This window comes from Xiphias gladius, chromosome 7, assembly GCF_016859285.1.
Source record: "Xiphias gladius isolate SHS-SW01 ecotype Sanya breed wild chromosome 7, ASM1685928v1, whole genome shotgun sequence".
Lineage (NCBI taxonomy): Eukaryota > Metazoa > Chordata > Actinopteri > Istiophoriformes > Xiphiidae > Xiphias > Xiphias gladius.
The window spans coordinates 25,154,755-25,168,398 of record NC_053406.1 but is presented as its reverse complement, the minus strand read 5'-3'; the positions used below and the strand labels follow the sequence as shown (position 1 = coordinate 25,168,398).

The 13,644-nt window shown below is 41.4% G+C and overlaps 1 protein-coding gene across 1 annotated transcript in view; it reads right to left on the bottom strand.

Moving 5' to 3' along the window:
- Window positions 1–13,644, bottom strand: part of nova2 (NOVA alternative splicing regulator 2) — a 79,451-nt gene that overhangs the window by 51,826 nt on the left and 13,981 nt on the right. Inside the window, exon 3 of the mRNA XM_040131568.1 lies at window positions 7,177–7,320. Within this exon, the coding sequence (XP_039987502.1) occupies window positions 7,177–7,320 (144 nt within the window). The remainder of the gene's footprint in view (window positions 1–7,176; window positions 7,321–13,644) is intronic.

The following is a 13,644-nucleotide window of genomic DNA, read 5'->3' as shown; positions in this document are numbered from 1 at the left end:
CAGGTCTGCTTTTTTCAGGCGTCCAGTTGAAATTAAATGGTGCCACTTGAGTTTTCACCCAGACAAACAAACTAAACAAAAGGACTGAGCGACTCAGAAATCGGACAAATGGCTCCAAAAATGATATTGGTAGTAAGGAATCTGTACAAAATGTATTGTACTGAACTCTTATTGCTACAAGAAATCCCAGATGCACGATAAAAATAATGCAGAATGTGACTCCATCTCTGCCCTGCAACATCAGTGAGTTTATTAAAACTCCGGTCAACACTCACATTATTATTTCAGCGTCTACTGTATCACTCAATGGGGACACTGAGCCCCGAGGCTCTGCAACTCAACTGGAACCACGACACGGCAACAGGACAGAAGAAGGAAACTTTGACGGCATCAATACTAATTCATTTCCAGCTTTTAGTTTATCGTCATGGCTTTGCCTCCGTGTCTGACCGAGGTCAATATCCCAGCGGAGAGGAGAAGAAGAGGAGGGAAAGGGGTCGATTCTAATTATAAAACAGGTGTCGTGAATGAATATTTTATGGGGAATGGCAGTGGACGTATTTGTTCTCTGCGTAAACTGTTGAACCAATAGATGTCGGCCTTGCAGAGGCTTCATCTTTGCTGACTGCTGGTCGAGTGACTACTCCGCAGATCCAAATGAGTTCATTTTGGGAATATTAGAAGTAGCCGTGAAGGTTGAAGATTTTTTTTTTTTACAGTAAGTTTTTTAAAATTGAAATTTATCTTCACCACAAAACTAAGTCTCGAGGGCAACAATAAAGTAGCAGTGCGTATGTATGAGCCTCTGGGGTGAATTCTCACAAAGTCGAATGGAGACCCTCAGATATTTAAACGTAAAACACTTGCACCTGCGGAAACCCTGAACAAACATAATGTCTAGGATGAATTCGTGAAAGTGGAGTAATGGCTCACAATGTAATACTACGTCACTGAAAGGGATGTTGCCATAGATTTAGTATGTGTTTTTTTTTGAGTAACTAATGCCATTAACGTTCATTAGCTGGTGAGCCAGCGTCACCTGAGCTACTGAAACCGGTTAAAGGAATAGTTCGACATTTCTTTAATTAACGCGCCATCACAAGAGGGTGAGATGTCCATCTTCTTGTCTCACCAGCGCAAAGATAACAAATAAGAGCATTTCCCAAATGTTGATCCATTCGTTTTTTTCTTTAGAAGTGAGAAAATACAGAAGATCATACAGTTTTTATCTGTCTGCGCCGGCTAACAGGGTTTTGGGTTTAATGGCAGCATTATTCACCCTCACAAGAACCCGCAGAGTCGTTTTTTTATGTCCTTACACCTATGTGGAAATGATTTTTTTGTTTGTTTGTTGTCCTTTTTTATAACTGTCGCTTGCTGATTGCCTCTCTGCGGATGCAGCCGCTGTCATAAAATACTATAATTCCTTTTGTACCCAGCTAGCCCAGAGAAAGTGAGAGCAAGAGATGGAGAGAGAGAGAGAGAGAGAGAGAAAGAGACGGAGAGAGAGACAGAGAGAAGCTATATTTGGAGGCGGCACTGCCTTGTACTGTATGGGTATGTAATAAATCTGTTGTGCCATAATAGTGAATGGTGGGTTGCATAGTGGTGTCTGTGTGTGTGTGTGTGTCTGTGTGTGTGTGTGTGTGTGTGTGTGTGTGTGTGGGTGTGTGTGTGCGCGCGCGCTCGAGAGTATGAATAGTGGCCTGTCTCGTTCCCCGGTACTGCTGCTCCTTGCTAATTGGTCGTCGACTTAAGTGCTGCTGCTGCACTATTCTCCAGATAGATGGGATGGAAGGAGAGTCGGAGGGGAGGAGGGAGAGAGGAAGCAGAGGGACGGAGGGAGGAGGTGATGGAATAACGCAAGGGAGAGAAGGAGGGAGAAATGATTGATGGGTGAGATGGAGTTGGACCAAAGGATGCATGAATAAATAGGGAAGAGACGCGTGAGAAGGAGGGAGAGAAGGAGACAGAGGAAAAGAGGGGTGGAGGGAGGAGAGTGTGATACTGTACATGAGTGGGGGAGTATGGGCTGAGGAGAGGAGGACTGGGTAAGTCAAGGTCATGCGTTTGAAAATAGAGTCCTGATTCTCTAGTCTGTAGCATCCGTTCAGTCGATACGTATGAACGAATCAAACTAAAATCCAAACATGTAAGAATCTATCTGTCCCCGTGCTTTATAATCCCCCTGCATGTGTTGGAAAGTCTTGTTTTAACCTCACAGTTGTTTACGTCCTGTTAAGTTGATTCTTATTGTCTCTGCTGCTAATTGAATTTTCTATTTTTAGCCTCATGTCGTGTTTTTCTTTTGTTTCTCCATGCAGTGTCCTCTCTCGTCACATTAACTTTGCTGCTGGAGCGACTACATTTCCCCCAGGGGACAATTACGGAGTTAATTTTAAAAATATTACATATATATTTATGCTTTCACTGTAAAAATCTCATTACGGGCATTTTGTTTTTATCTTCGCTTCATCTTTCAACAGTTCTAATCTGCAGGATCCAGTTTGAGATTTTGCCAACTTTCTGTGCTTAAAATGCTGCCAGACACTGCCAGAGTTTTGTGATAAAGAATCTGTGTGTAAGAGCCAGAGGTGCTTTATTTTAGTTGAAAATGATGATCTCATTTTGGAAAGCGATTCACATTTCTTAGCGTCTGCTTTGAAATATCGGATTTTCTCGTTGCTGGATAACATCTTGTTTTGGCTCGATGATGCTTTCACTCCATAGGACCTTGGCAAAATTCTCAACACCACTTTAACTGGGGTGTAATTTATTCCTTCAAAGTCTCCAGACAAATGTACCTTACACGGGACTGCATCAACCAAATCTGTGAAGAGCATTTATTTTGAAAAGAGGAAGTTAAAAGTGTTAAAATTTGGGCCAAATGAGGAAGTTGCAATGACAAGTTTAAACTTTTTTTTTTTTTTTTTTTTTTAACATTTCCCAGGACAATGAGATCAAATTCCCAAACCTTCAGTGAGCTCTTCCAGGTTTTCCATGACAGCTGGCATGAGAGTGTGTGTGCATGTGGGGGAATAGAGTGGGGGAAGGAAAGGAGGGCGAGTAATGTCTTCCGAGGACTGAGAGGAGAGGAATGACACGCTTTGGCCAAGACACAGCAGTAACTCTACTCTGTTCATTAAACTGGCCCTGTTATTCCCAACACACACACACACACACACACACACACACACACACACACACACACACACACACACACACGCACAGGCGAGCCCTTGCAGCAGGTGGGCCTTTTGATTTGTCACCCAGGAAGAACCGTGTCTCATTTGCATACAGATGCCCCCTTCAGTGTAGAGGAAGGGCGCACACACACACACACACACACACACACACACACACACACAGCTCCTTCAGTCCTCTCCTTCAGACTGGGCCCATACAACCCTCTCTTTCTTTCTTTCTTTCTTTCTTTCTTTCTTTCTTTCTCTTTCTTTCTTTCTCTTTCTTTCTTTCTTTCTTTCTCTCTTTCTTTCTTTCTTTCTTGCACTTGTCTCCCTTCCTCGTCTCTTTCTCTCCAGTTCTTCTTGGCTTTGCAGCGATATTGGCGAACAAACCCCAGAAGATTGGAAACCATGTCTGTGTGGAGATGTGTGTTTGTGTGAGTGTGTGTGTGTGTGTGTGTGTGTGTGTGTGTGTGTGTGTGTGTGTGTGTGTGTGTGTGTGCATATTGATGTGGATTTATATGCACTTCTTCTGTGCACATGTGCAACCTGTCTTTGGATTTATGTGCTCATTTAAGATTTTTTACTGTATAAGTTTGTGCTTTTGTCAGTAAATTTATTGTGTTCGGTGCATGTGTGTGTGTGTGTGTGTGTGTGTGTGTGTGTGTGTGTGTGTGTGTGTGTGTGTGTGTGTGTCTGCATCTTGGAGGCTTTGCACCTTGCATCTGTTCTAGCTGGCAGAGATTTCAGGAGTCTTGTGTGCTGGTGTCAAACAACGGCGGCTTGTTTGCAGACCCCAACACTGAACTGATACACACATTCATACACCCTTAAATACACACACGCGCGCACACACCAAGACAACAAGAATGAGAGCTGAATTTCAAACCAAGTAAACATTTGGAGGCCATGGTGGAGTTTAAAGTCAGAGGAAAAAAACAATGTAAATGCAGAACAGAGAACAGGACGAAGGGAATTTAAACTTCACAGGAAAATGATTCACAGTGTTGACGACTAATATTTCCATAATGCATTTCACTGAAATTCATGTTTCAGAAAGCCCAAACTGTAATCAGTTTCATTTGATTCAAAGTAAAAGAAACGCAGCAGAACTAAATCCTTGCCTGAATTTTCTTTCTTTTATTGTAAAACAGAATAACAACAGCTTTGCACGCAAAAGTTCATTTTACAGTTGCAGAAAGGTGAAATTTTAATCTCTATAAACTTAAAGAAAAGGTTTAGGATCTGTGTCTAGGTATTGATTGTTAGTTTTTCGATTATTTTCATTTTCTACATTCTGAGCTTTATTTAGCCAGTGTGGTCTTTGGAGTTCTAGCCAAGACTGCAGGGCAACTGTTACACAAACCAACACATTTTAAGCTGGTTGACTAAACGTGTTGCTCTTTAGCCTAAACCTGGAAAATCTCATCAACTGTGACTTGACTGTCTAAACATTTTCTTTGTCTTCTTTCCCATTAAAATGCTTATTAGGTGCAGCAGCAGTTCTGTGTGTCCCTTTACAGACAGAAACCAATACCAATTTCCAAAATAAATTCCAGACCGAAGCTCTGAGACACATTTAAGAGCCGCACGCTGTGTGTCCGAGAAGTGTCTAGCAAAGCTGGAGAAACCTCATGCTGTGATTGGCTCAGGGGCGGCGATTACATCAGAGACTCCGCAGGCGTTACTACAACACTGGGAAGTCACCGGGAGTTTAACTTGAGGTGGGATTGTTCACTGTGACTGTTGATGCTTTGTTTCGGTGTAAACATGTGACACTAATTTTTTACCTCTGGGGTTCATTTTACGTCTTACAGGCCCTCTGCAGGTTGCGAATATTATGTCACAGAGAAACGTACTCATCATGGTAATAGATTGTGGCCATATAAATGTGTTTCGCCAGACTGATTCTATCTGCCACCAACCAGCCTGCCACTGAGTGCACAGAGCTGAGCTGGATGCATATGAAGGCACTTAAATCGTGACGACCCCTTTTTTCCACATGGTTTTTAGGTTATACAAAGGGGAAGCAGAGAAGGACTCAAACCACAGAGCGACACACATGCACGGTGTATTTCAAATGATACTCCTCTCAGGTCTGGAAATGTAGTTTGTCTGGATGATTTTGTGTCTTTACCGTCGAGTCCGTGTGTTGTAAAAACTCGCAAACCTGCAACATGCAAAAAACTTTCATTTCTTTTTCAACAACATCCACTCCTGGCAGCTAAAGCATGGATAATGATTTTATGGATGCGTTCAGGCACCTCTAGCACTTGGTTGCGGTTAGAGAAAAACATTATGGTCTTCTTTAAGTACTGACAAATCAATGGTGACTTGAAGTACAAGTCTTGTATTTAGTGTTTACCCAAACCAACATCTTTTCCTAACCCCGTCAGGAGTTTCAGAAGCCTAAACCTAACAAGATGTGAAGCAAAGGATGCTGACCCCAGTCTGCAGCATCAAAGTGCCTCCTCCCTACTATTTTCACTTTCTATATTTCACAAGGACACCCCTTGATTGCAAAAAGGATAGCCAGTGAGCCATAAACACATTTATCAAAGTACATACATGCATTTTGTAGGTGACACGGTTGCACCTTCACATATGTTTCATTAGAAACAAAATGCATGCTGCCATCAATTCCATCTCTTCCACAGCTCAAACAAACAACCCAGCCTTTGACTCACGGCGGGACAGTACGAGCCGGCTGACACACAAACGCGCACACACACACACACACACACACACACACACACACACACACACACACACAGCGCATAGGCTCCCGCTCCTCACTGGTCCAGTCACATGTCATGTCGTCGTAGAATGAAGAGTTTAGACAAATACAATTTCACCTCTGATCCTGGGATCCTGATCTTTGGTGGACTGTGAGTCAGTGTGTGTGTGATGGGAGCACCATGAACCCAGCCCACAAACTCACAATATGAACTTAGGGGTCACACACACACACACACACACACACACACACACACACACACACACACACACACACACACACACACACACACACACACACACACACACACACACACACACACACACACACACACACACACACACACAGGCATGCACGCACACACTGACAGCTTAGCCTTTATAAATTCATAAATCTATTCCACAGCGTTGAAACAGGCTGTAATTGTCAATGTCAGCGCATAACAACAAGCAGCAGGTCAGCTCCTCGGATCTGAAGAAGACTCACTCAAATGCAACGTGGCACTAAAACTCTGCTGTTCACTGTGGGTATATGTACAATGTATGTCTCTGGGTGTGTGTATTAACATTATGAAAAATGGATGGATAAAGACTGAGATAATGAAATGCTTCCTTAATGGGTTAAAACACTTTACACTGATCCGTCTGTTCATCCTGACACACTCCCTCCACCCTTCATTTCCTTTAGGAAGATGGATGGATAAATGTGTAGGCAGCTGTTCCATATACCTCTCCTTTCCATCCGCCTGATCATTGGCTGTTTTCACCGTTTCACATCCATCCACCCATGACCTCATTCATCTGTACATCCATCAATCTATCACTGTTCAAATTTATTTTCACTGCACTGCCGATGAAGCAAAACTTATTCAGACACTAAGACACTGTTTAGTGCAGATATTATGATTTTTCTGATGGTTCATTTTGTTATTTCTATGCATAATTGCTCAAATGTAGACAAAATTACAAATCATTCAGGGTGTTCTTTTATATTGTTTTCGTGCAACTCGTATTGAGCCATACTTTGTGCTTATGTATTTTGGTTTGAATCTTGCAAATAAAGTTATATGTAACAGACTATGTCATTATTGTACATCATTTACTTTTTGAGTATACCTAAATAAAATGAAAACAGTAAATTTACTTTGTAGAAGTATCAAAGGATGAAGTTTTCCTTTATTTTCCCAACCCCATCATCCGCATATCCATCCATCCATCCATCCATCCATTAGCAGCAGTGGTGGTGGTGTCTTACCCGGGTAGAAGTCTTTGGATTTGGACAGTTTGATGGTGGCTCCAGTCTCTTTTTGCAGCTGGACGATGGTCTGGCCACCCTTCCCGATGATCGAACCCGCCGCATAGCTGGGAATCAAAACCTTCAGGAAGTACTCGCCTTCCTCTGCAGCAGGAAACAGGAAACAGGATGTCAGAGAGCGCTACTACAGCTTAGGTTGTTTTAACTTCAAATAAAACTGAAAGAGAAAAATAGTCCTTGGTCTTAGTCCTTTGCCCTCATGCCTGCCTTTTGTTTGATGTTTTTCTTGCATTTACATTTATTTGACAATTTACAGCAATTTTACACATTTTATTAGCGTTAGCAAAATGAAGGGAAAGATCATTTCTCATCCGACGGAGGGTTCATCTGGTTTTAACGATTGTAAACTGTGAAACAGAAGCAAAGTGTTTGTCAGTAATCACCGTCTGACCGAACAGATGAACGCTGGTGCGGCATCACCACACCAAAGCAGAATAATTTGTCTCCCTATCCATCTTACCCCCCTCTCAACCGACCGTCCGGGGCTTCCCGAAGCTGCATAAATCCACCCAATCACATCAAATAGAGACTGATATCCATGACAACTAATTATTTCCATAATCTCATGATTTTCTGACAGCATTATCTCTCCCCTTTCTTTGCACGTTCGTTTACGCGAGCCTCTAAACGCTCTCCCCAGATTGGTCTGATCTAATTTCAGCGTCGGGCCTGAGGAATCTGGTCCTCGTCATCGCCTTGGCACAAGCGGAGGGAGCTGAGAAATATGCCGCTGTTCAGTTTTGTTATTAAAGCCAATCAGATTCAATTGTGGATGCGACGCCTCGAGAATGCGTAACACCACATGTCCGCCATGACACACACAAACACATGCATTCATTACCATGTGCAGTTAAGCTCACATAAACAAACACAAAGCAGCCAGGCACAGATATTTTTGTCCTGCTAACACGGGGCTCTACCTGCCTTGAGGAGGAAAGTTTAAACTCTGGATATGAAAGGAAGGTGCTGTGTGTTTCATGTGGTCTTGCGTTGACTGTTTTCAGCACTGAGCTCAGCTAATTGCTCTGATGGGATAAAGATGTCTTTGAGTCGCTTCACAAGCTGAAGCTGCAGTAGGATTTTTATGGAAAATACATTTGTTTTATCACCCTGAAAGAGGAAAAGGAGGTAGCCTTGCAACAGAAAAGAGCAGCAATTCTTCTTTTAAGCTAAAATTTTATGAACTTGGCTCATTGTCTCCTCTAGAATTTATTTTAAAAATGTTATTTGTTTACAAGGCTCTGAACGATTTAGCATCTTTACCTGCCCTTCTGTCCTCACAACCACTGCATTCAATGTGCTGACGAGTGAGATGAAGAAGTACGGAGGGGCAGTGTTTTGTTATTATGGATCTATGGAAATATCCAACATGAAACTTTGGTCATTTTCTGTTCAAACTAACTTATCACAAACAAAGAGGTGTAAGCATGAAGGCATATGGACTGACAGGTAACAAATTCATTGGACAGTTTTGGTGCGTCACCAGCACAAAATGGAGAAAAATCAAATGCTGGTAACTGACAGTTGCAGTTTACTGATGAAATCTTGATATGACCATAACGGCTAATATGAATCCTCCAGTGGCTCTCTGTTGTCAGAGAGAATACAGTATTTGCATTTGAAATGTACAGGTGTGTCAACTGACTTAGTATGGTTTAATATTTTCAAGTTTATGTTATTTTGTAATTTGCCACACTCTCCTAAGAGTGGGGAGCAAACAGCTTCAACATTTCTGGCTCAGTTTTTGTGGAAAAATGAGCTGAAGCCGAAGCGGAATAAACCAAAAGGTCAAAGCACATTTTAATAATTTTTTTTTTTTCAGAGCGGGGAAAAAGATTCAGTGACACCGAGTGAAGCTTCAGTTGACCTGAAGCGAGGATTGGACTGAACCTGTAACCTTTTGGTTGCAGCATTGCTGCTCCTCTGACAATGCAATGTGTGAGAGAAAACTGACTGAACCTTACAGGCCACTGTAGTTCTCTTCCTCTCACTGTAACTTATAGCAACGAACCATTAACCTCCATCATTCATTTTTCTTTAAAGAGCTGTTTCACCTAAATACATTTGTTTAACGGAAGAGTTTGCTTTTGAATCTGAATATCTGACTGAAAATCAGTCAGTTGCCAAATTGCAGGTTAATAGTCTCAAAAACGAACTAATGAATGCAGTTAGATGTTTCTAAATAAAGTGCCATTATGCTGGAGTCCATTTTGCAAAATTCTTTAAATTTTAGAAGATGCTCACGGACTCGTTTTACATGGCATGTCACAGCTCATCATATCCTGTCCAACTAAAACATAGAAATATAAAGGGTCAATCCATCCAAACTGCAGAGAAAGGGAGTGTGTTGATTTTTTCAAATGTGATTTTTCTGTTCAGTACTTTGATCAGCAAAACTCAATTCCATTCACCTCCACTGTACTGGTAACATCAGGCAACTCAGCTCTGAGCTTCTTGAGACCTCAACGAAAGAAACCAAAAATATCTGCATGCCACTATATGTTTAAGTCAGAATATGTTTGTTCTGTGTCTTTCTGTTTAAAGCCCAAAATCTTGAGCAGAACCATCATTTGTTTCATTATTTTTTCGCCGTGTAGCTATTTTTGGACAAATGCCACGCTAACTTTATCCGTTGGTGTTTAAAATCACACATTGTGTGATCAAAAATAAATTAACAATGAAAATTGACTACGCTTTGAGCAAATAGCTTATGAGGACTCAGAAAAAAATCTATCATCTCTTTGGTCTTCACATCAGCAATAACATTAAAAAACTGTAGATTTTATTCTTTCATATAATTCTATGAGAGTAACTCTTCAAGATTTTCCTTCTGAGGTTGTGAAATAACAAAAGCTCCACACACGGTTTCTAAAATGGTTTTGCAGTGTTATGTCTCTTTAAACTGCCACTGATTCAGTGTGTCTCAGCTTCCCTCCCTTGCAGCATTCTTCAAATTTGATAATCCAGGACAAGTAACCTCAGGAGGCAGATTAAAATAGGATTATTATTACAGGGGCACACTTTCTCACAGGGGCGAGGAACCTTGTAACACCGATGTTCTCTGTCTGCTACCCAGCAAACCCAGCGAACAACTGGAGACACTGAACTGGAGAAATGCACATGCACACAAAATGATAGAATATCCTGCTTCGATTGTCATGTGGTACAACCAGATGGAAGACTTGTGATCCCGTTTAGTTACACTGAGTATTATCAAACGCCTTTTAATAGATATAACTCCCATTAAATCCCTTTAACACTTACATCGCAACAAAACAACAGTGGGATGGAGGTGTGTGTGACACCTCACTATAAATAAATTTAATTAGTGAAAGGGCATGCGTACCCACACAGGTGTTTTCAGTTATTCTGGCTAATCAGGCCTCTGCTCAGATTGTACTATTTTGGCAGCCTTCATTTGGCAGAGAGATGCTGGGAGTTTGCTCAGGTCTCAAAAGTCCACTAATCATGAAGAGAGGGAGTTGTCAATCGACCACATGGACGGTGTCTGTACACACCTACAGAGTCCTGAGAAGATGGTTGACAAGTGAAGACACCTGAATGGGTCCAACATGGCTGTGAACGCACAGTAGCCTCGATGTGAATTCCTGTTTTTTGACCAAACAGTTCCTCAAATTCTCCATCTTTTCTTCAGGTTCACTAATGATATGAAATTTCCATCTAAACTAAGACGCTCATGTTGCACCCACATTTTTTTTATTTATTTTTTTTAACTTATTTTGGTAGTTTGACATCTTCTCTTGACTGTGTGGGTGTGACCAGAGTCCACTGGGCTAATTCCACATATATGTCATATGGCGTGGATGCTAGAGATGGGAAATATTCCTATGTTTACGACGTTCAAGTGTTCACGTCACCAGACAACTCAAGACGGATGTTTGCGGAGTTGGCTGTTCGAGGGTTAACAACACTGAGCTGACAATATGGCACTACTGCATTTTTATTAAATTTTTTTTTTTTAATTACATTGAACAACAAACTTTGGCTGATGTGCTGTGTCCAGGTTTGTTTTTTTGTTTTCTGGCAATTCCCTATTTTAAATGGCCAAGTGAGAAATAACAGAGCTTTAAAGAGACTTCTCTTGGTGTTGTGCTACAAATAATTTTTGAATCTCATATGAGAGGAAACTTCTCGTTCCTCTCATTTCATTTGTGCTCCAAACTGGCTAAGTTTATAAAGGGTGGTAGTGCAGTGTTCAGAGTGTTACATACTGGGTGGGCTCTGTTCTCATCTCTGAGTGTTCAGCCAAGTCAAAGCATGAGTACACAGACAGGAAACCTGACACTCCCCTGCCCCTTCCTCGGCTCTGCTAGTGATGAAATACAAACTGCAGGGAGCTCAAACATGGATGTAGAGGGGAGGAAAACCAGCCTACCCTCGGTTACCCACTTTTTAATTCGTCCAATAAGATTTAGCCTCCTTACTTAAAAGCTTGTGTTCTTCCGAATTCCCTGATGTGCATTAGCAAGGAAAGTGTTTTCGATGAGTTTAACTGTGATTTGCGTTAAATTAAAGGCTCTTCCCCTAAGACAACTGGAGCTCCAAGTTTAGTTTTCCAAATTGACATTACCTAGATGATAATGATTTTCTTATCAACCCTCTGTGCTCTTCTTCTTCCTCTTCAGGTCCTAACGTACTATCTATTCATCCGTCTGTCATTTCTACTGCTTCATCCTTCCCAGCTTCTGGTCTTGTTCTCCTCTCCTCTCCGCCTGAAGTTTTAGTTCTCGAAACATTTTTCAGAAGCCGAGCTGCTTGATTCCTATAAATGATCTTCTTAGTTATTAAACCTGACTAGGTGGAGCCCAAAGCGAGAGTCTCTCAAAGAACACATAAGCTAACTGGCAATGTTACAAAGATGTAGGTCTCCTCAAAATACCAAAACCTAGCAGAAAAATCTTCATTCATTCATGAACATTGAGTCTGCTAGTGAGAACCTATCTTAGATAGCTGTAGCCATAGGCTTAGATAGCTGCGGTTGATCTAAGCTAGCTTCATCCACACCCTCTTGCGTTCTACACTAAATTTCGCATAAACATTAGCTGGAGAAAGTTATATTTCGGCTGTGATTTCAAGGATGTTTATTGAATGTGCAGCATCTCTCTTTTAAGTTTTTCAGATCAGTTTGTTTGGATGCTTCTCCTGCAAACCTTGTGTTTTGAATGTGGCATATTTTGGGGCACAGCCCTGGGCGCTTTGAGTCCAACTTCAGCTGCACTGCTCTTACAGTTTCCTGATGAGAAACTTCAACTTCGTAACAGGCATTTCCAAGCATGGCGATCAACTTTCTCTTGTCCATCTTTTTATTTTCATTTTGGTAACAGCAGCCTTATCTTGGGAACCTCAGGCAACCTGACTAACAACAATGATGTAACGTTTATTGTGCAGATTGAGTTCTTGCTCTCTGACATCAACAAAGCTCACATGCGCACCTTGTTTTTGAGCTTTAAAAAAATGTCTCACGGTCGTGTCCTAAAACTGTCTGTCTTTTGTCTTCTCCTTGTCACCTTTCTCTACTCTTCTTTTGTCCTCCTCTTTTCTTTCCCCTCCCTTCATTTCTTCCTCACTTCCTTTCCTTTCCAAATCTAGTCGCCTCCCATTTTCGCCGCCTCCCCTCTCCGTGCTGCAGTGACCCACTTTGAGTACGAAGCCTTGGACTGACCTGCTTTAGATAGAGGCTAGCTAATTATAACCAGCCTGTATTAATAAGGCAGGGGAATTGGTAAATATGAAACACACACAAATAAAAAAGCGTGTCTGCAGCACAAAACAGATACAAGCACACACACACTCACAAACACCTCCCCCACAAACAGACCGTTTCCGATGTCTCATAAACAGGCCTACACAACTTGGCAACGTGACTCATCACATATATGAGGATGTAATAAGTGACTCATGTTCATCACTTGTATCTTTTGCATGTTAAAAGTGGTACGGCATGGCACACATTAAAAGAAAAAAAATATTTATACATGCAGCAGCTGCATCTTAGAACACGATTTGAATTAAACTTAAAAAAAACAAATCAAAATTTTACAAACGATAATCTAACCTACATCCTGTGCACCCGTGAAAACATACAGCTCTTCTATATTTTAGACCCTGATCAATTATTTTCCATAAAGAAAATATTTTGCAAATACTCTGCTATATATATATATATCTCTAAAACAGCACTTTTAAACACTTGGAAGCCATTGAAAATACAAACTCAATGCAGATGTTTATGCACAACAAACCCGTGAGTTTCCATACCCACCAAGTCAATAACTCATCTCTATCATGAAAGAATGCTGCAGAGCTCCAGTGGTGAGTTTGCTAACAGGGTTTTGTAGCACAGATTGAATTATACTTTGGAAATAAGCTTTTAGCGGGTTTGATAGC